Raw genomic sequence first — 16,291 nt, 5'->3', positions numbered from 1 at the left:
AGGTGCTCCTCATGCCAACGGCTTCTCTCACTGACACACCGTGTTCATCTCTCGTGTGGGATCCAACCCACAGCCATGGTTCAGCAGTACTGGTCAGACATCACTCCCATGAGTTGAAGTGAGAAAAGATGATTGGAAACTAATTTTAATAATATTGGGTTACTATGCATCATGTGGAGTTCTTTCAGTAGGTTTTAGTACTGCAGAGGGAAAGTACATAAGCTATGATGATACACGTTCTTTCACATTTGTTTAAAAGCTAAAAGAAGCATAATTTTTTTCTTTTAACTTTGGGGTTTGTTCACTGCCCACACACTTAAGACACCATCTAGTGTCTGACAAATCCATATGAAGTGTTGTGTTCTTCTGGGACAGCAAGAGCAATCAGAGGGACGAGATCCAGCATAACCCAGGGCATTTTGGCTGGCGCTGGACACCTACGGGAGGGCAAATGAATCCCACATTTTGTGTTGTCTAAACTCAGAGCTTGGAAATATCTGTGTCTTTTTAAGCATTGCCATTAAAGCTTCTGGGTTCCTTAGTCGTGTGGAAATCAGTTCTGTGATCATACATCATCACTGCGCTAAAGCCTTTAATTCTTTAAGATATTTTCCTGGGTGACTGATTCTGAGCTGTGCAGAAAATGCTTGTAGAAGAGATTGGTTTTGTTGGCGTTGGAAATGTTCTAGTACTATAGTAAAGACTTGTGCCTTCTGATAGTATCCAATGCTTGAAACAATGTTAAAATAGATATTTTGAAAGGGAATCTCACGGGGCAAGATTAGGTGATCTTTCGGGAATAGGCAGTCTAAGCCTCAGGCTTCTTCTATATGCCAATGAATGTCGGACTGTGTAAAACATTTAGTTAGCTTTGTTTAAAGAAGTCACTTTGTAAAATGATGCAGTCAAACCAACCTGCCATTTACCTTGCTCGCTAGCCGTTAAAGATGGCAGGTGGTTTTGGCCAACCTAATTCTCAAATGCATCTTGTCCCCACATTTTAAATCTAGATTTTTGCAAAATCCAAGCTACTGATTGTCACTGGCAGGTTCCTCAGACTTAAGATAATTGGACCATGATCTTTTCCTTTTTCAGGGATTTGATTTTGAGTCACTTTAGATTTCAAGTAGGTCTCAAAGGTCGCAGAAAAGGCTGTGAGATTTAATATCAATCATTGTTAATTCAGTTCAGTTTACATTTGTGCTCAATTCACATGAGCCAGACGCACTTAAAATGGACTTGTCACTAGAGAGTGCGATGCCCTCCTATTACTCAGGCATCCAAAGCTGACCTTCCAATTTCCAGACTTTAGAGGGGGGAATTGGTTGTGAGTTCCCCCAAACCAGAAGAGGAATTCACAAGTCCATACAGCTCCCAAATATCCAGAAGATGAGATCGTCCCGTGTCCTACTGTAGGGGCCGTTTTGGCCGTAGCGCTTGTCGCTTTGCATCCATGCGTGTGGGATCAGTCGGGCATTGCTCCATTTTGGGTCCGTATCCCATTTTAGCCTTGTGTGAGAAGTGAGAGAGATTCTAGACAGGATTAGCAGTCAGGATATCTATGGGCAGCAGGGACTGCGTAGTTCTCCTCAGCGTGCATTACAGTTAGAGCACAATGGGAAACATCTTTGCCAGATGATAAAGAAGAAACATTCTCTTTGTTGCCAACAATAAATATATATGGAGAAGCAAATGTGTCATGAATAAAGTGTCCCTAAGGAAATCTTGGAAAACCCTACATGTGTATTTACATACTTCTAGTCCCAGCAGCAGCAGAGCTATGTGAGTGTAGTGCTTTGCCCAGGCTAACTAGTTTGTTAAGAATTACTACAGCTATCTTTTTCGTGCTAGTTACTATCTGCTCATAATGAGACAATTTAAGCAGCCCTGCCAGAAACCCCGACTTTCGAGAACCAAAGCAATGGTGTCCATTATGATCATGAATCTCTCCCTCTCTCACACACACAAAACCTGAGCAAGTGCCTGCAGGCTTCAGAATAAATTGGATAAGAACTCAAAATACAACACCTCTTTCACAGCATACACTGGATCCTGCACATACTTTAGGACCTGATGCTCTTAATTTTTGGTAGAATATTGAACCGGAGGAAGATCTGAGCCCAAAGTGCACAATCTGATAGCAGCTCTCTGTCTATTAGGTTACCTTGCAGATATTTATCTACAAAAATATATGTAAAAAGCCTACTTAAGGAAAAAGTCAATGGGGCAACTGCAGATTCAATTTTTGCAGTTGGAAAAAAATAATTCCTCACACTGAAGCTCTTCATTCTCCCTGCTGCTTTATGTTATCTCTGTTTTAACTGCCGTTAATGAAAGGCTCATCTAAAGGCAGTGCCAGTACACAATAATATTTAAATGCTGAATTAATCTCTTAGCCCTCATGGCAGCTCCCTTTCAGCTATTTTCCCTGCATACTTTGCATCTCCATTTATATGAATGAGAGTGGGGTGCGCATGGGGAGAATGGAGCAAACATTGATCGGCTCTGCAGCCCAGGGAGAAGAATTTGCCTCATGTCTTATATATTTGTAACAGCATGAAAGGAAAACGTCATCCGCTGAAGTAAATCGACAATGCTCCTTCAGCAAGACTTGCTAGAATTAGTAAATAACTCAAAACAAGACTCAGCTTAAGTTATACCTTTCTGCAGCTGCCATTCTAACTTCTAGCAATTTGACCAACTCGGTGCCTTACTTCTGTTGGTAAAAATAGCCAAACCTTCCTCTGCTTCTAAATGCAGTTCTGCTTTGAAAAGTGACTAAGGATGGCATGCAGGCTCCATGCTTGTTCTGTGTCAACGATTTCCTTATCAAATGTGCTTGTTGGCAAGCAGGGAACCTTTTCCTCCTGTGTGCCAGCCATGCAAATTTCAGTTGGAACCTAGAGGGTCAGCCTGGATTTTTCCTTCTCATGTAGGATGACCAAAAAGCAAAGATTCTGCAAGCAAGAGTAAACCCTCAATTACATGTGTGCAATTCTGCAGTCTTCTGTGGCTTTGTGTAAGGCTTAACTGACTGGAAACAATTCTGTGGTGATGAACAGGAGGGAATAGAAACCAGCTCACTCTCTTCTTTATGCTAGATCTACTGTGCTAACAGGAGCAAAAAGCAGTGAACAGTGATTTTAATTATTAAGTGAACAGATAGAAAATATATAAGACTCCATTTGAAAAAGGTGTTTGCTTGAAATTCCATATTTTCAGAAATCTCCAGCTTTGACATCATAAAGCATTCAAGCTGACAAGGAAAATAAAATACTCCTCTTTTTTTCCCCAGACATCTCATTCATGTGATGGGAGGAAAATGTATAGTCATCATAACTAGAAAGGAACACAATTATTTTAATTGTTTTGCATACAATAGCAAGGTAAAAGATCGTTTATGAGAAGTCTTCATTGTGGAGTGCAGAAGGTCAGAAGATCATTGTGTGTACATTTTGTTGTGTGGGAATGATAACCCACTATGGGAATTTTATTATTTATTAATTCACCTTTGCAACTTTGGCAATCAAGCATGAAAATTTTCTACTCTTCTGAAATCTCTGTAGTCTGGAAGACCAGAGTTGAAGTTTTTCTGATTTTTTTTTTAAATACTTAAGATGGCAAATAGTGAGCAAAAGTTTTCTCAGTTCAGAGTTTTGATCTTGCAATCCCAGTGCAGATTAAACTGAGCTGTACAAGGCATACTCCCTTAGCAACGGTAAAAAAGAAGCCAAGAATATACTTTCCAGCTATGTAAATACTGATCAACTGAGTCTTTGCTTGGATGAAATCATTCTATTCTTTTTCTTCCAGTTGTGTGTAATACTGGAGCCAATGCAGGAACTGATGTCAAGACATAAAACTTACAATCTAAGTCCTCGAGACTGCTTGAAGACTTGCTTGTTTCAAAAATGGCAGAGAATGGTGGCCCCACCAGGTATGTTTCATTTCCAGTATTTTACTTCTTTTATAGTTAAATTAATATAGAAACAGTGGGAAAATTTACTTACAAAGGAAAGTAATAAGAATTAGCACTGTTCCAAAAGTAAGCCTGAAAATTATTTTGATGTTTTATGATTTCAGTCTGACCCAACTGATTTATAGATGTGCACATTCAGATGGTTTCACTATGGCTGGGATATAATTTAGTACAAAAATATGTGTAGATGGAATGCAAAATGCCTACTGGCTCCATTAGAATTCATCATTTGTGTAATTCAGCTTCCTGCTGTGACTCTGAAATTACAGCTACAATTCATAATTAATTGTCTTTGAGACTAATATAACGTTATTTACAGGCCTGGACCTAATCTCCTTCCTCTTACACCTCAAAATAATAATTCTCTCTCTTTTCAGACTGTTAAAGATTTGTATATCTAAGACTATTCACATGGGTGCCCCAGCCAAATTTTGAGAAGTACCATTGCCCCTCTGTTCTTCGCCAATTTAAGCAAAGTTATATAATTGTCCTGACTCGCTCTGAGTTTGGAAGACTTGCAGAGAAATGGCATTCAGCAGGCCGTCACGGCTTCTCTTGGGAGGGTCAGTTTGAAAGGTGAAGGCCACCTCAAAAGTAGATGGATCTCAAATGGTAGTCGCTTGTATGCTGCGTGGATGGCTGCAGTAGGGTAGAGAGCTGCCTTTAGCCACTGCCTCTGGCTGGATCGTTTGAGGCTGTACCCTACATCGGAATAAGACCTTGATTTTTGTTTAGCACTGTTGTTTGCTGTGTGACCTTCAGCAAGTTACATGGTCACTTAAAGCATCAAGATAGTTATCATGATACTCCCACTAGTAAAATGCTTTCAAATTTCTTTACAGATAATGCTGGAAGAATAAGCTTCATTAGTCTGTTACACAAAATTGAAGCAGATTCCATTCGTTTGGGTTCAAATATTATTCTGCAGTTCGTGTTAAATCTAGTACTATTACTACTTGTAAACATAGAAATTTAAAACTAGATGCAAAAATGTTTCAGCACTTCTGCTTGTGGATCATTTTAGTACATGCTTTACAATATCTGCCACTTGCTTTCCTTCTTACCATTTTATTGCAGCAGAACCCACAAGACAACCGACAACCAAACGGAGAAAAAGGAAAAACTCTACCAGCAGCACTTCCAACAGCAGTGCTGGGAACAATGCAAATAGTACCAACAGCAAGAAAAAGTCAGCTGCTGCAAACCTGAGTCTATCAAGTCAGGTACCTGTAAGTCTCACTTTCCTTTTAGGCCTGAATCACTTACGGTGCTTTAATTCTTCCCTTACATTGTAAAGAAGGTGCATTCTTGAGCCTAAACTATCACAGGCAAAAGGTGATCTTGCACAGTGTGCTGTGGGAGCTGGGCAAGTAGTGGAGAGATACAAAGAAGCCGTTCTGCAGGGCAGCTTTAATGAATGACCCCCAAGTAGGAGTATCCTGAGGACCAGATGTGACTTTTTTTAAGGCCTGGGCCAACTCCCGTTCTTGTCAGTGGTTGTCCTTCCACTGATGGTGGGTCTCAGATTAGGTCTCACGGTTTTAGATATAGTGTGAGTCTTGCAGACTTCCACCCGCTAGGTGCTGAGGATGAGTCCGTGTGGAACGGGACAGCCACACTCTACGTTCATACCTTACCTCTAACCGGTGCCGGGTTCAGTGGGACAGGTCATGAATTAACTTACCTGCAGAGGTTATCTCTTTTTCAAACCATTCCACTTGCAGAGGGTAGATCCACTGGACTATGGGTCTTAGCTTACCCACGCCAGTAGCTTAACTGTTGACGTCCTAATTATACAGGGAAACACCAAGTCATTCCTAGAACTGTACCAGCACTTTAACAATGTCACGTTTATTGCCTTAGACACAATATAGGGGTAATCAGACCCCAAATTGTGACAAAGTGTGCCTTAGTCAATAAGGAGAAAGCTTATGTATTTTAAAGCTGGGGGAGTTAATTTGATATTATAGGAACTATAAAATGGTATCTTGGGAATAACATGCAGGGATTTTTATTGGATTTCTGATCAGCAGATAGGAAAGGGCTAGGTCTCCTCTGAAGCCTGACAAAGAATATAGGCCTTTTGTTAGCACAAAGCAGGCACTTCCTAGGAAGCTTGAATACCCAGATAAAAAAAGAGTAGACTAACACCAGCGAAATGAAATGAAGATTTTTGTTTAGCAACTGATTCAGCAATCCACTAGCTTATGAAGCTTTGGGCTTCAGTACATTAAACTCATATTTTCTCCTTGTCACATTAAAATTTTCACATGGCTCGCATCCCTGCAGTCAGATTCTTTCCCTAATATAGGCATCTCTGGGTTTTCCTGGCAGCACAAAGCAGTCAGAAGGCCAGCTACCTGATCCCCTGGTGGCAGGGACCACTCTGCCTCGCAGACTGTGTCTGCCAGAAAGCCCTTTAGATCAATAATCGACCATATTTAAGAAAAAAACAACAATTAAGTGCAAAACTGAGCAACCAGCTAGTTCCCTGCTGTCTCTGAGTTTAAAGGACAGTAAAATCACTTTTTCTTGGCTACTGCCTGCCCTGAGTTCAATTCAGTAGGGCCAGAATCTGACCCCCTGCCTCTCTTCAGTCTGCTTCTCCCTGGAGAGATGACTTGTTGGATTCAGTGGTAGTCAGGTGTACTTGTATGTTTGAGTGTAATTGAGCCCTCAGATAGTTACCTGTCATTCCCACTGATACTCAGGCTGACTTCAGGTACTGAAAGGCTGCTCTTGACAGATGAAGTATTCAAGGCTACTTTTCCTGATGGAGATGATAGTTGAGCTTCTGAGACATAATGGTGAAATTTATCATGGTATGAGGGATGGATTTTTGGTCTTCATTGACTTTCAGGATGCTGCATAGTCAGTATTTTTCAATATTGTTTGCCTTCTGTACTGTAGTAGCAAGATGGTCCAAACTGTTTTGTATGGAGGATCAGGTTCCATTTATAGGATGCTTCTCCTTTCCCTCTGCAAAGTGGAAAATGCTTAGCTGTTCAATTTGACATACTAACAGCTCTTCCCATCTTCCCCACAGCAAAGATAGCAAGCCAGATGGAATTAATGGTTGGGCCACCCTGTCGAGTAGACAGAACTCAAAATAATTTTAGCAGTAGGATATTCTGGTGTAAAACTATTCAACACTTTTCAGTTAAATACAGAGATGATACCATGTTTCTTCAAAATTATGTATTCTTTGAAGTGGGCCTTATTACAGGCATGCCACTGCTTTCTGAAGTTAGGTGCAGGGAGCAGTAACTTGCTTTCTGTTTCTGATAACTTTACCTTAAAGCTAATCATTCAGTGGTTAGTGTTTGATTTCCTTTATATGCAGTAGCAGACAAGATATCCTCAAACACAATTTTGCAGTTTTCAACTAATGAAAAGCTTCATTTGGCCATATAGCTTTCCGTGAATGGGACTTCCTTGCTCAGCAGAAAAAAATGTTACTGAAATCATTCATTTCCAGTGTTAAAAGCATTTCCACCCTCATTATTAGAGAAAAAGAATCAAATCTTCTGTCCAGATAACTCACATAACAGAGCTAGTTTGAGTTCCATTTTTCCCATCCTCCTCTCTGGAGTACCCCGACAATAACCCCATACCCACACCAAACCTGAATTGATGTGAAGTCATGTGCTCCAGCTTTGTCTTTTTTTCTCCACTGATTTCTTCCCAGCCAGCAAAGACAGTCTCTCCACCATAACAGAATCTAACTCCTAATTTCCTGTGACTTTTGTGCTTCTAGGTTGTTTTCTCTTTGATAGTAAATTAATCCTATTAGAGGATGTTTCCTTTGCCTCTATTCTCTGTCGTGTTTCTTGGTTTAGGACATTAGTAATTATTCAGTTTTGCTCCCACAGTGATGCTGTGTATACCCTGGCAAATGTGTGAACTTACCATACACCTCATCCACATTTCTCACTCACACTATTAACTTCTGTTTCTTTATTGAGGTCTTCCTGTCTGCAAAGGCAGATGTTCCTTGTTCAGGACAGTGACCGGAAAGCAGCTGGAGTACCATCAGCTATGACAAAGCTTGACACTTCAGAGGAACGTATCATTTCCCCCCTAGCCCCTTCCAGACCTTCAGATAAATACATGGGGCTAAGCAAACCTTACTCCATGAGATGGAACAGTACTTATCACATACGTTCTTCTTCAGTAATAGGAGTTTGTGCCATTGCCTCTACCTGTGTTATTTTCTGATCAGTTCTTCAGGCAGGAACTGTGCTGACAACATGGGGCCAAGCCCAGAAAGTGAAATGATGTGGTTGTATTTCCATGCACAGGTCAGGCTGGCACTGCACCCTGAAGTCCAGTTGCTGAAGCCTAATCAATCAGTATCATTTGTGCCCTTTGTGTTGCCTTAAATTTATTAGCACTTTGTGCTGACCCATTCTGATACATCTTTAATAACACACTCTTCAAAAGCATCTGAAGGGTCTCTGCCAGTGGGTGGGTATGCATCTTCTCTCTCATCAGCAATTTGAAAAGGGTCAGTCTCAGCCTGTTCTCTTACCTCTATTTTTTTATACCGTCTCAACTCTGCTAAATAAAATATGAAGTTTTCCCTTTTGACAGTCACTTGCACTCTGTTACACTCATTTTCCCTTAGAGTGGTGGGAAAACCCAGTGGTTTCTCCGGCTCTGTTATTTCTCATGCTACTGATTGCAGACCCTTAGCATCTCTTGTCAATATGACTTTCTGCTCAAGTCCCTTGTTTAACACCTTTTCTACATATTGTGTATTTCCTACATATTTCCTACATTCTTAAAGCAAATATAGTGAGCCAGTGTGCTGCATGATTGCACCACACAGCTCATGCCTATGTTGGCCTGTTACTTGTCCAGTGATGCTTTTGACCTGAATCCTATAGGTGCTGAGGCAACACGCTGTAGGGTATTAGAAGTAGAACCAAGTGCCACTTAAGTCGCTCCAATAGCACAAATATAAAAATATTTTTTCTCACCAGAAGTTTTCTTCTCTCGGGCTTTCATGGGTGCAGGTTCAATACTGCCAGTGCTTTTCACAAATACATTGGCTGTTTCTAATGTGTAAAGAAAGTTGACAGAACAGAGACCCAGAAATTGTGGTCCACTCAGCTGTCTTAGTCTTAGCAGATGCCAGTAATTTGAACTGCTCTTAGATTTGTTCATGTTCTTGATCATATCTGATCTTTGAAAGGAATGTTAACCCGGTGTGCTGAAACTGGAATTATCAATTTCCTCTGTCTTCTAAACAAAGAGCAAAGATGGGCAAGACTCCTTCTGCAAGGTTCATCAAAACCCTGCCCTTCTAATGTTAGCATTTATATGATTTCAGAGAAATCAGTTATATAATTTGGGGGTGTGTCATTGCCTTATCACTTACACAGTAGTAATATCCTCTAATACTTGAAGCTAGCTGCAGTGTTTTCCCAAGTCTTTATTTGGTTTTCAAGCCTCTTTACTGGATAAAATTGGATTCATTTACATTTTTCATATTCTTGTGTATCAAATGAAACTATCTTGCAAGCCCAGGCCCTTGTACATAGAACAGTGACTTGCACACTGGGATCTGCAGTTTGCAGGTGTATGCAAGATCATCAGAAGGGGTCCACACAGCCATTATCACTTAACTATCACTTTCTGTTACGTTTAATAAGAACAGTGCACATTGATCCATTTTCAACTATTTGAATTAGGAAATTTGACAATGATGCACAACTGTCACAAACTCTAAGAACCATTGCTTTAGACTGTTCCCAGTCACAGCCATAGAAATTAACAGGTGGGTTTTGCTTGCATTTACTAATGAAGATCTGTAATACTATAACCATGAACCCAGTGAAATATCATTTGTGTTGGGAAGACCAATGTATGCCTACATGCCACTAAGTAAATCAAATGTTCTTTGTTACATCCAGAGTCTCAATTAAAGCCTCCTTGTGCTCTTCAAGCAAGTAACACACCTCAATAATCTCTCCTTCTCTTTGTAGTTCTCTCTAAGCTCCTCAAAATCCAAATCCGTAAATAAACCTGCTGATGTGGAAGGGAGCAATGTGATTTCTTACATGTTTCACAAAGAGGGGTAGGTTTAGGTGGTTTGTAATGTCTATCATAGTACCAGAGCTACAGCGCCCAGGGTCAGAAGAGCAGTGTCGGAAATTATCCCATGTCGCAGAACTATGCAATTCAGAATCTAAGATTTAGCCATAAGAGTGAACAAATCTGTTTCCAGCTTTTTTACTTTAGGAAAAATATTCCAAACAAGACCAGAATGTCAAGTTAACAGAGAGGCCTGTGATGGGATGTGAAAGATAACTGTTTTCCTCTAGAAAGTGTTTACTTTGAAACCTAATTAAAATGTCAGTTCTGTTTCTATAGATCAACACAAGTGTCAGTCCAATGTTTTTGTCTTGGAAGCACTGACCATTATGGATGTGGGCAGCGATGGGGCTCTCAGTCATTAATAATTTTTGTGGCAAGGAGCTAAGAGGTCAGTTATTAAAATAATCACCACTAATACAGTTCCATAAGAAGGAAGGAAGATCAGGAGGAGGTACCCTTCTTCTTTTGACTTAGCACTTAGAGGTGGATGCTTAAACTAGTGCAACTTTCATTCCTTGGAGTATAAGACTTGCTTGAACAATATACTTGGTAGTTTCAGGTGGTTTTAATTACCCCAGGCTGGTGAAGCACTGCCTACTTCTGGGGACTGTGACACCTAAGCTAGGAACTAATCACTCTCACATGCTGAGCGGGGCCACGTATTAACAGCAGCAAAGATGGCAGGCGCAGGACAGGGAATTTTACATGGCCCACCACCCATTTTTACCTCCAGATTCCAGTAAGACATTGTTCAGCCACAGGATGACCTTTAAAATCCAAAATTAAAAAGTTTAGTTACGTAACTGGCCATAGCAGACCTAAACTCGAAGCCAGGTATAGAAAAGATGAAGCCTGAGAAATGCCCGGTCTGTTAAATAGAAGTGCTTGCATTTGAGTGGTGTGTGAAGTGATCTCTGTGTATAGTTTATGTGCATCGATTTAAGTTTGGATGGCAATTAGGCTTATTCAGGATGAAAGGTATGATATACATGAAAGCTGCTTTTGTGGTTATATTATTAAATAATACATTTCTATCACATGATGTAAAACATCCACTGATTTATTTACAGTGCTTCACTGCAACCATATTTTACTATCATGAGACATTCCTTGACCAAAAATGTTGTTTCTAATCACCGAGTAAATTAATAAGATCAAGTGACTACAGTCTAAATCTTTTTTCAACTAATCTAGTCAAATATGTGCTACCATAACTAGGCCGTAGCAGTGTGTGCTGCCATGCAAGAGACTAGGGTTTAATTCTTGGATTCTGCTTCTCACTCCATGAGCAGGAGCTAGGAGCGCTCCAGAGCTGCAGCCTCAACCCTGGGAGGGATGGAGCCCTGTGTCACTCAGCAGCACTGACCCCCACGGGCCAATTTAAGGAGAAGCATTGAGGGGCTCTAAAAGGAGTCACTTCCAGTCCTCCTCAGAGGTTGGTGGTCATTGCACGGGATCTAGTGAGTGGAGGTTCAATGGGGTGCACTCGGTGGGGGCTTCAGCTTTCAGTCTGAGGAGCAGAATCCTCTCTGGGGAGGAACCAGCATGTGCGCTTCCTCAGACACGATTTTTGCCTGACATAGCTACAAGTGGCAAGATTGTCAAGAATATATATATTTTTTTTTTTTTCAAATGTCCTGTAACTAATGCTGTGATATCTATCCTTTAAATAGAATGAGGGAAAACTCCACTAACCTCAATATAATTGTAGTTTAATTCCCAGAAAGAGAGAGAGAGAGAGAGAGAGAGTCTCAGTAGCATGGAGAGAAATACAAGTGCAAACTGTCCTCTCAGTGGGCATCATCATACTAAAGGAATAATATTTGCAAAGAATCTGAGAAATGAGAGATGGAAATACTTACGCAGTCACTGAACACCTCCCCGCTGATGCACAGAAGTTTCCTGCCACAGACTGAGATTTTTCCCAGCCCAGTGTTAGGCAACCTGAGCAGCACTGTTCCAGTGGGGTCGTTAATCCTCAGTCTGCAGTTCTCAGTAACAGGAACATTGTCTTGGCAGTGGGGATTACATGTTCGTTTACTTAACGTCATCTTAGTACCCTAGTTTACATCTCATCGGATTGGCCTAAAGCGATCCTCTTCCTTTCAGCACTTGCAGCTGTGAAGCGTATTTACCCCTCCCAACCATTCGGTAGACGTAATGCATACGTAATTCTTCCACGTGGCCTCCCCAGCCAGCTGTCCTAGCCCCACAGTTATTTTTGATGCGCTTCTCTAAGTCTCATCCAAGTTGCCCACCTCTTGCTAGTAAGGCAACAGGGAGAACTTGAGGTCCATCCTCAAGAACATTGAAGTAAAAGGAACGGTTGCCACCTCGGTCTGTGATCCTGTGTTTCAGCCACTGCGGTCCCTTTGCCCTGCTGTATCACACTGCACACTCCAACCCAACTCGCTGTCCTCTGCCAGGTCTCTCTTGTCATTAACGCTCTCGCAATACAACGGGGTCAGGTCTGGTTCAGCAGTGCACGCTATACATTGCCTGTTGTTTAGAGGGATGGAATAAATTAGAATAAACTTGGTTATAAACAACTTTGTCTTTTAAACTTCTATGTTGCAAAGCTGTGTGTGAGTTTTATTTAATCAATTATTTTATGGATATATGGAGTAACAAAATATAGACAATGTAAAGAAGAAATCATATAACAGTTCCCATCTACTCGCAAATTTTTCACGTAGCACAGGCTGAAAATGTGATATAAATGTTCTTCTGTAGCATGTCAGCCTTTGCTGAGGGATATTGAGAAACTAAATACTTGCAACAATTCGTATGGTGTCATGGTGCAGGAAGTACATATCTGATTAAAAAGAAAACTTATTAAATGCAAACATTTGTCTTCTGTTTGCTTTTTACAAATGCTTTTACATTTGTAAGGAGGAACAGATCCTTTAAAATATGAATCTGTTGTTCGCTAGGATTCTTGGAAGGGCTTGTTAAATCAGCGGGTACAAAGCTAGACAGCTGGAATTACTGCACTTTTACCAAACGCTAGCTGATGCCCTGCCACCTGAGCTGCATGAAAAGATGCATCCCACATATTTCTTTAGCGGTTAGCACAGCAGCCTGATTCTCCGTTGAACAGAGAGAACAAGAGAGCTCTCTGGCTTTGCACCTTTGCTTTCCAATCTCAAGTTTGCACCTTTCTATCCCATGCTGGTTAGGTTTTTTGCAGCAAATCTGTGATGCACTGGAGTACAGTAGGCGGTTTACTTGTTTTCATGGAAGGACAATTTGTACTTAAAGCAGTGATTAGATGAATTCTTTCTTTCTTGCATGCTTCAGTTTTTGATGACTACTAGCTTCATCAGTGTAATTATAATTAGCACTCTTCATCTTCCTTTTACGGTACCAGCTGGACAGATTGGTCCTCTTACTGCACAGATTGGCGGCAGGGTTGCCTACATGGAGTTAGGTGACAGGCACCATGAAATAACAGATGGTAAATTCAGGGCTTGTTGGCAATCAGCAGGTTTTTGCTAATGACTTAATTAGCTATGCAAATTGTCAAATCAGTGTGAACATTGTTTTTATCGAAAACTTTACCTAAATTAATTACCATAATTAAGTAGCAGAATGTCAAGTATATTGGATGCGTAAAAGGGCTTGGCTGGCCGTGGATAAGAGAGTTACCATCTTTATTAGAGTGCTGTGCTCCACATTTGAGAAGGCTGAGGATAAGAAATGCGGTTTCTTTTAAACTACTTTTAAAACACGCATATCGCCAAGTTCCAACTAAGATGCACTCTGGTGCCTTTCCAAATAATATGGCTCAGGAAAAAATTACTGGATATAAGCTAAATATTTCAAGCAGGAGTTTAAGGCAGTTTCGTAGCCTGCTTATTTGCTTAAAATCATGCACATTTTTCAGTCTACCTGCTTTTTAGTTCTGGGGTTTCTGATATCTGGAGCCATGAGCATGCAGTTAGAGAGATGTGGTAGTTTTTCTTTTAAATTAGAAATAAAGTGTAAGCCTGTCTCCTGGTTCCTACTATGCAGGAACTTTTAACTCTGTTGTTCAAATATCACAAAGTTAAGAGATGCAAATTCTCTAACATAATTTTTTTAAGTTGATTTTTTCTCTCTCAAGGTTTCCATATAACAAATATTGGGTGCTGTTCACAGGATGTGATGGTGGTAGGAGAACCAACTCTGATGGGAGGCGAATTTGGGGATGAAGACGAAAGGCTTATCACTAGATTAGAGAATACACAGTATGATGCAGCAAATGGCATGGATGATGAAGAAGATTTCAACAATTCACCTGCACTGGGAAATAACAGCCCGTGGAACAGCAAACCTCCTGCTAACCAGGAGACTAAATCTGAAAACCCCACACCACAAGCTTCCCAATAGGTTATTCTGGAGCAGTACCCACCGCAATGTATGTCAGTGGGTTATTAATTACACTTTCACACCATCCTTCAAAACAAAATTTAGAAAAAACACCTTTCAACAGATACAGTATCTATTTCTAAACTAAAGCTATCTGATTTTTTTTAAGTAGGGAAAACTCTTGTATAAGCTTCCATATACATTTCTTGGAAGCATTCACATACATGATACTGGCACTGACCTCAATTAAAATAATTGAAAATTAAATAGCATCTCATGGCAAATTTATGACAATGCATTTTATTGGAAGGGGTTGTTTTTTTCCTCATCAAACAATGGCCATATTTTAACAAGTCATCAGTGCTCAGGATCTCATTAACGTAACTATGTAAAACTTTTTACAATTGTAATATATTTTCTGCTTTTCAACTTGCACCTGAAATTTCTTGTTTCAGAAAAAGATCAGCTTTTAAGGAAAAGTAATTTAAAGTAACTTTTGTTCTTTCTTTAACTTTTTTTTTATTGGTTAATCATTTAAAGGATCCAGTATTTTTAATTTACATTTAGCTGATGCCAGTAGATACTCTTTCCATCATTTAATAAAAATACTGAAACAAGAAATGTCTTTTTTTCATCAAAGACATGAGAAATATTTTTATGTGGAAAAAGACACCCAGTCCTATGAGAGTTTACGCTTTGTAAAATTGCTGTTGATCCAGATATTTTAAAGCCATGTAATCCATTAACTTTGTGGGCAGCTTAATAAATCTAAAACTTTTGTGTTTTTATTATTGTATCTGAGTTGACTTTGTTGTTATTTCTTTTCATAGTATATTTCTTGTATAATATTTTTGTAAAGCCCTCAAACCATTTTTTGTTTTACTTTTTTTTTTTCTTATTCCGGTGTATTTATGTGAAACTTTATAAAAGAAACTAATTTTTTCATTTACATATTAATATGTTCAACTCATCATGTAAAGACACAGTGAGTCAGTGTGTTATATAATACGACTGTATTTTATGTATGCTTTGCCAATAAGTGTGCCAATAAACTGTGTTAACAAATACACAGTGATTTTACAGTTCCTTGCATACAAAAGACACAACGCCCATGTGCAGGATCACGCACTAGGAATTTTTGGAATTAGCGTTTCACTGAATCACAAGTCTTTTTCCAGCAAAAAAGGAAAGCCTGTAGTTTAGGTGTGAATCGCTTACAGCTCAATTTGGGTAGATGCTCTTTTTTTAACTTTAATGAGGTGTAACACCACAGGTCAGTAACAGCCGCGACAGCCACCCACAGGGGAGTGTGGGGCATCCAGCAAGTGCACCTCCATCCTGAACTCTGCATCCCTCACCTGCCGGGGCTGGGGCTTATCAGAGCAGGGATTTCCACTCTGCTAAATTCTGATGGATAGTTTTATGATGAGTCCCTCAACTGGGGCTGAGAAGATTTTAAAAAATCTCCTTCTCTCTTCCCTTTGTTATCGAATCAGTTGTTCATGGGAGCAGGCAAAACCTCTGGACTGGTGTGGCCACTGCGAATACAGCCCAGCGTGTAAAGCCACCCAGCTGAGCTGGGAGGTGCAGAGGCACACGCCAGCACCCCGAGGCACATGCCAGCACCCCGAGGCAGCTGAGGAGCCCTGCAAGGTGCACCCTGTGGGCGGCAATTGCTTACAGGGAGACTTGCCGACAGAGATACTGAACCTACACCATCCTGCCTTTTGTGCGGGGGACTGATGTGTTACTCTTGACTGAAACTGTACTTTTAATATTACTGACATCATAAAAGCATCTGAAGAAGTGCTGGGGATTTTTTCTGGGTGGCTGTACGTGTACCCAGAAGCCACCCTAGGG

General features: G+C 40.4%; 1 protein-coding gene across 19 annotated transcripts in view; it reads left to right on the top strand.

Annotated features, from left to right (window-relative positions):
- Positions 1-15,498, top strand: part of LDB2 (LIM domain binding 2) — a 220,156-nt gene extending 204,658 nt beyond the window's left edge. For 4 of the 19 annotated variants that reach the window (XM_027808145.2, XM_027808141.2, XM_005441181.3 and 1 more), the window contains 3 exons: positions 3,814-3,937; positions 5,057-5,208; positions 14,222-15,498. In XM_027808145.2, the coding sequence (XP_027663946.1) occupies positions 3,814-3,937; positions 5,057-5,208; positions 14,222-14,452 (507 nt within the window). In that variant the 3' untranslated portion in view covers positions 14,453-15,498. Of the gene's footprint in view, positions 1-3,813; positions 3,938-5,056; positions 5,209-11,373; positions 11,517-14,186 lie in introns of all 19 variants that reach the window. The other 15 variants (XM_027808148.2, XM_027808151.2, XM_027808147.2 and 12 more) reach the window with 10 other exon arrangements.
- The last annotated feature ends 793 nt before the right edge of the window (positions 15,499-16,291 follow it).

The sequence above is a fragment of the Falco cherrug genome, chromosome 1 (genome assembly GCF_023634085.1).
Source record: "Falco cherrug isolate bFalChe1 chromosome 1, bFalChe1.pri, whole genome shotgun sequence".
Lineage (NCBI taxonomy): Eukaryota > Metazoa > Chordata > Aves > Falconiformes > Falconidae > Falco > Falco cherrug.
This window is presented reverse-complemented; position numbering and strand designations above follow the sequence as displayed.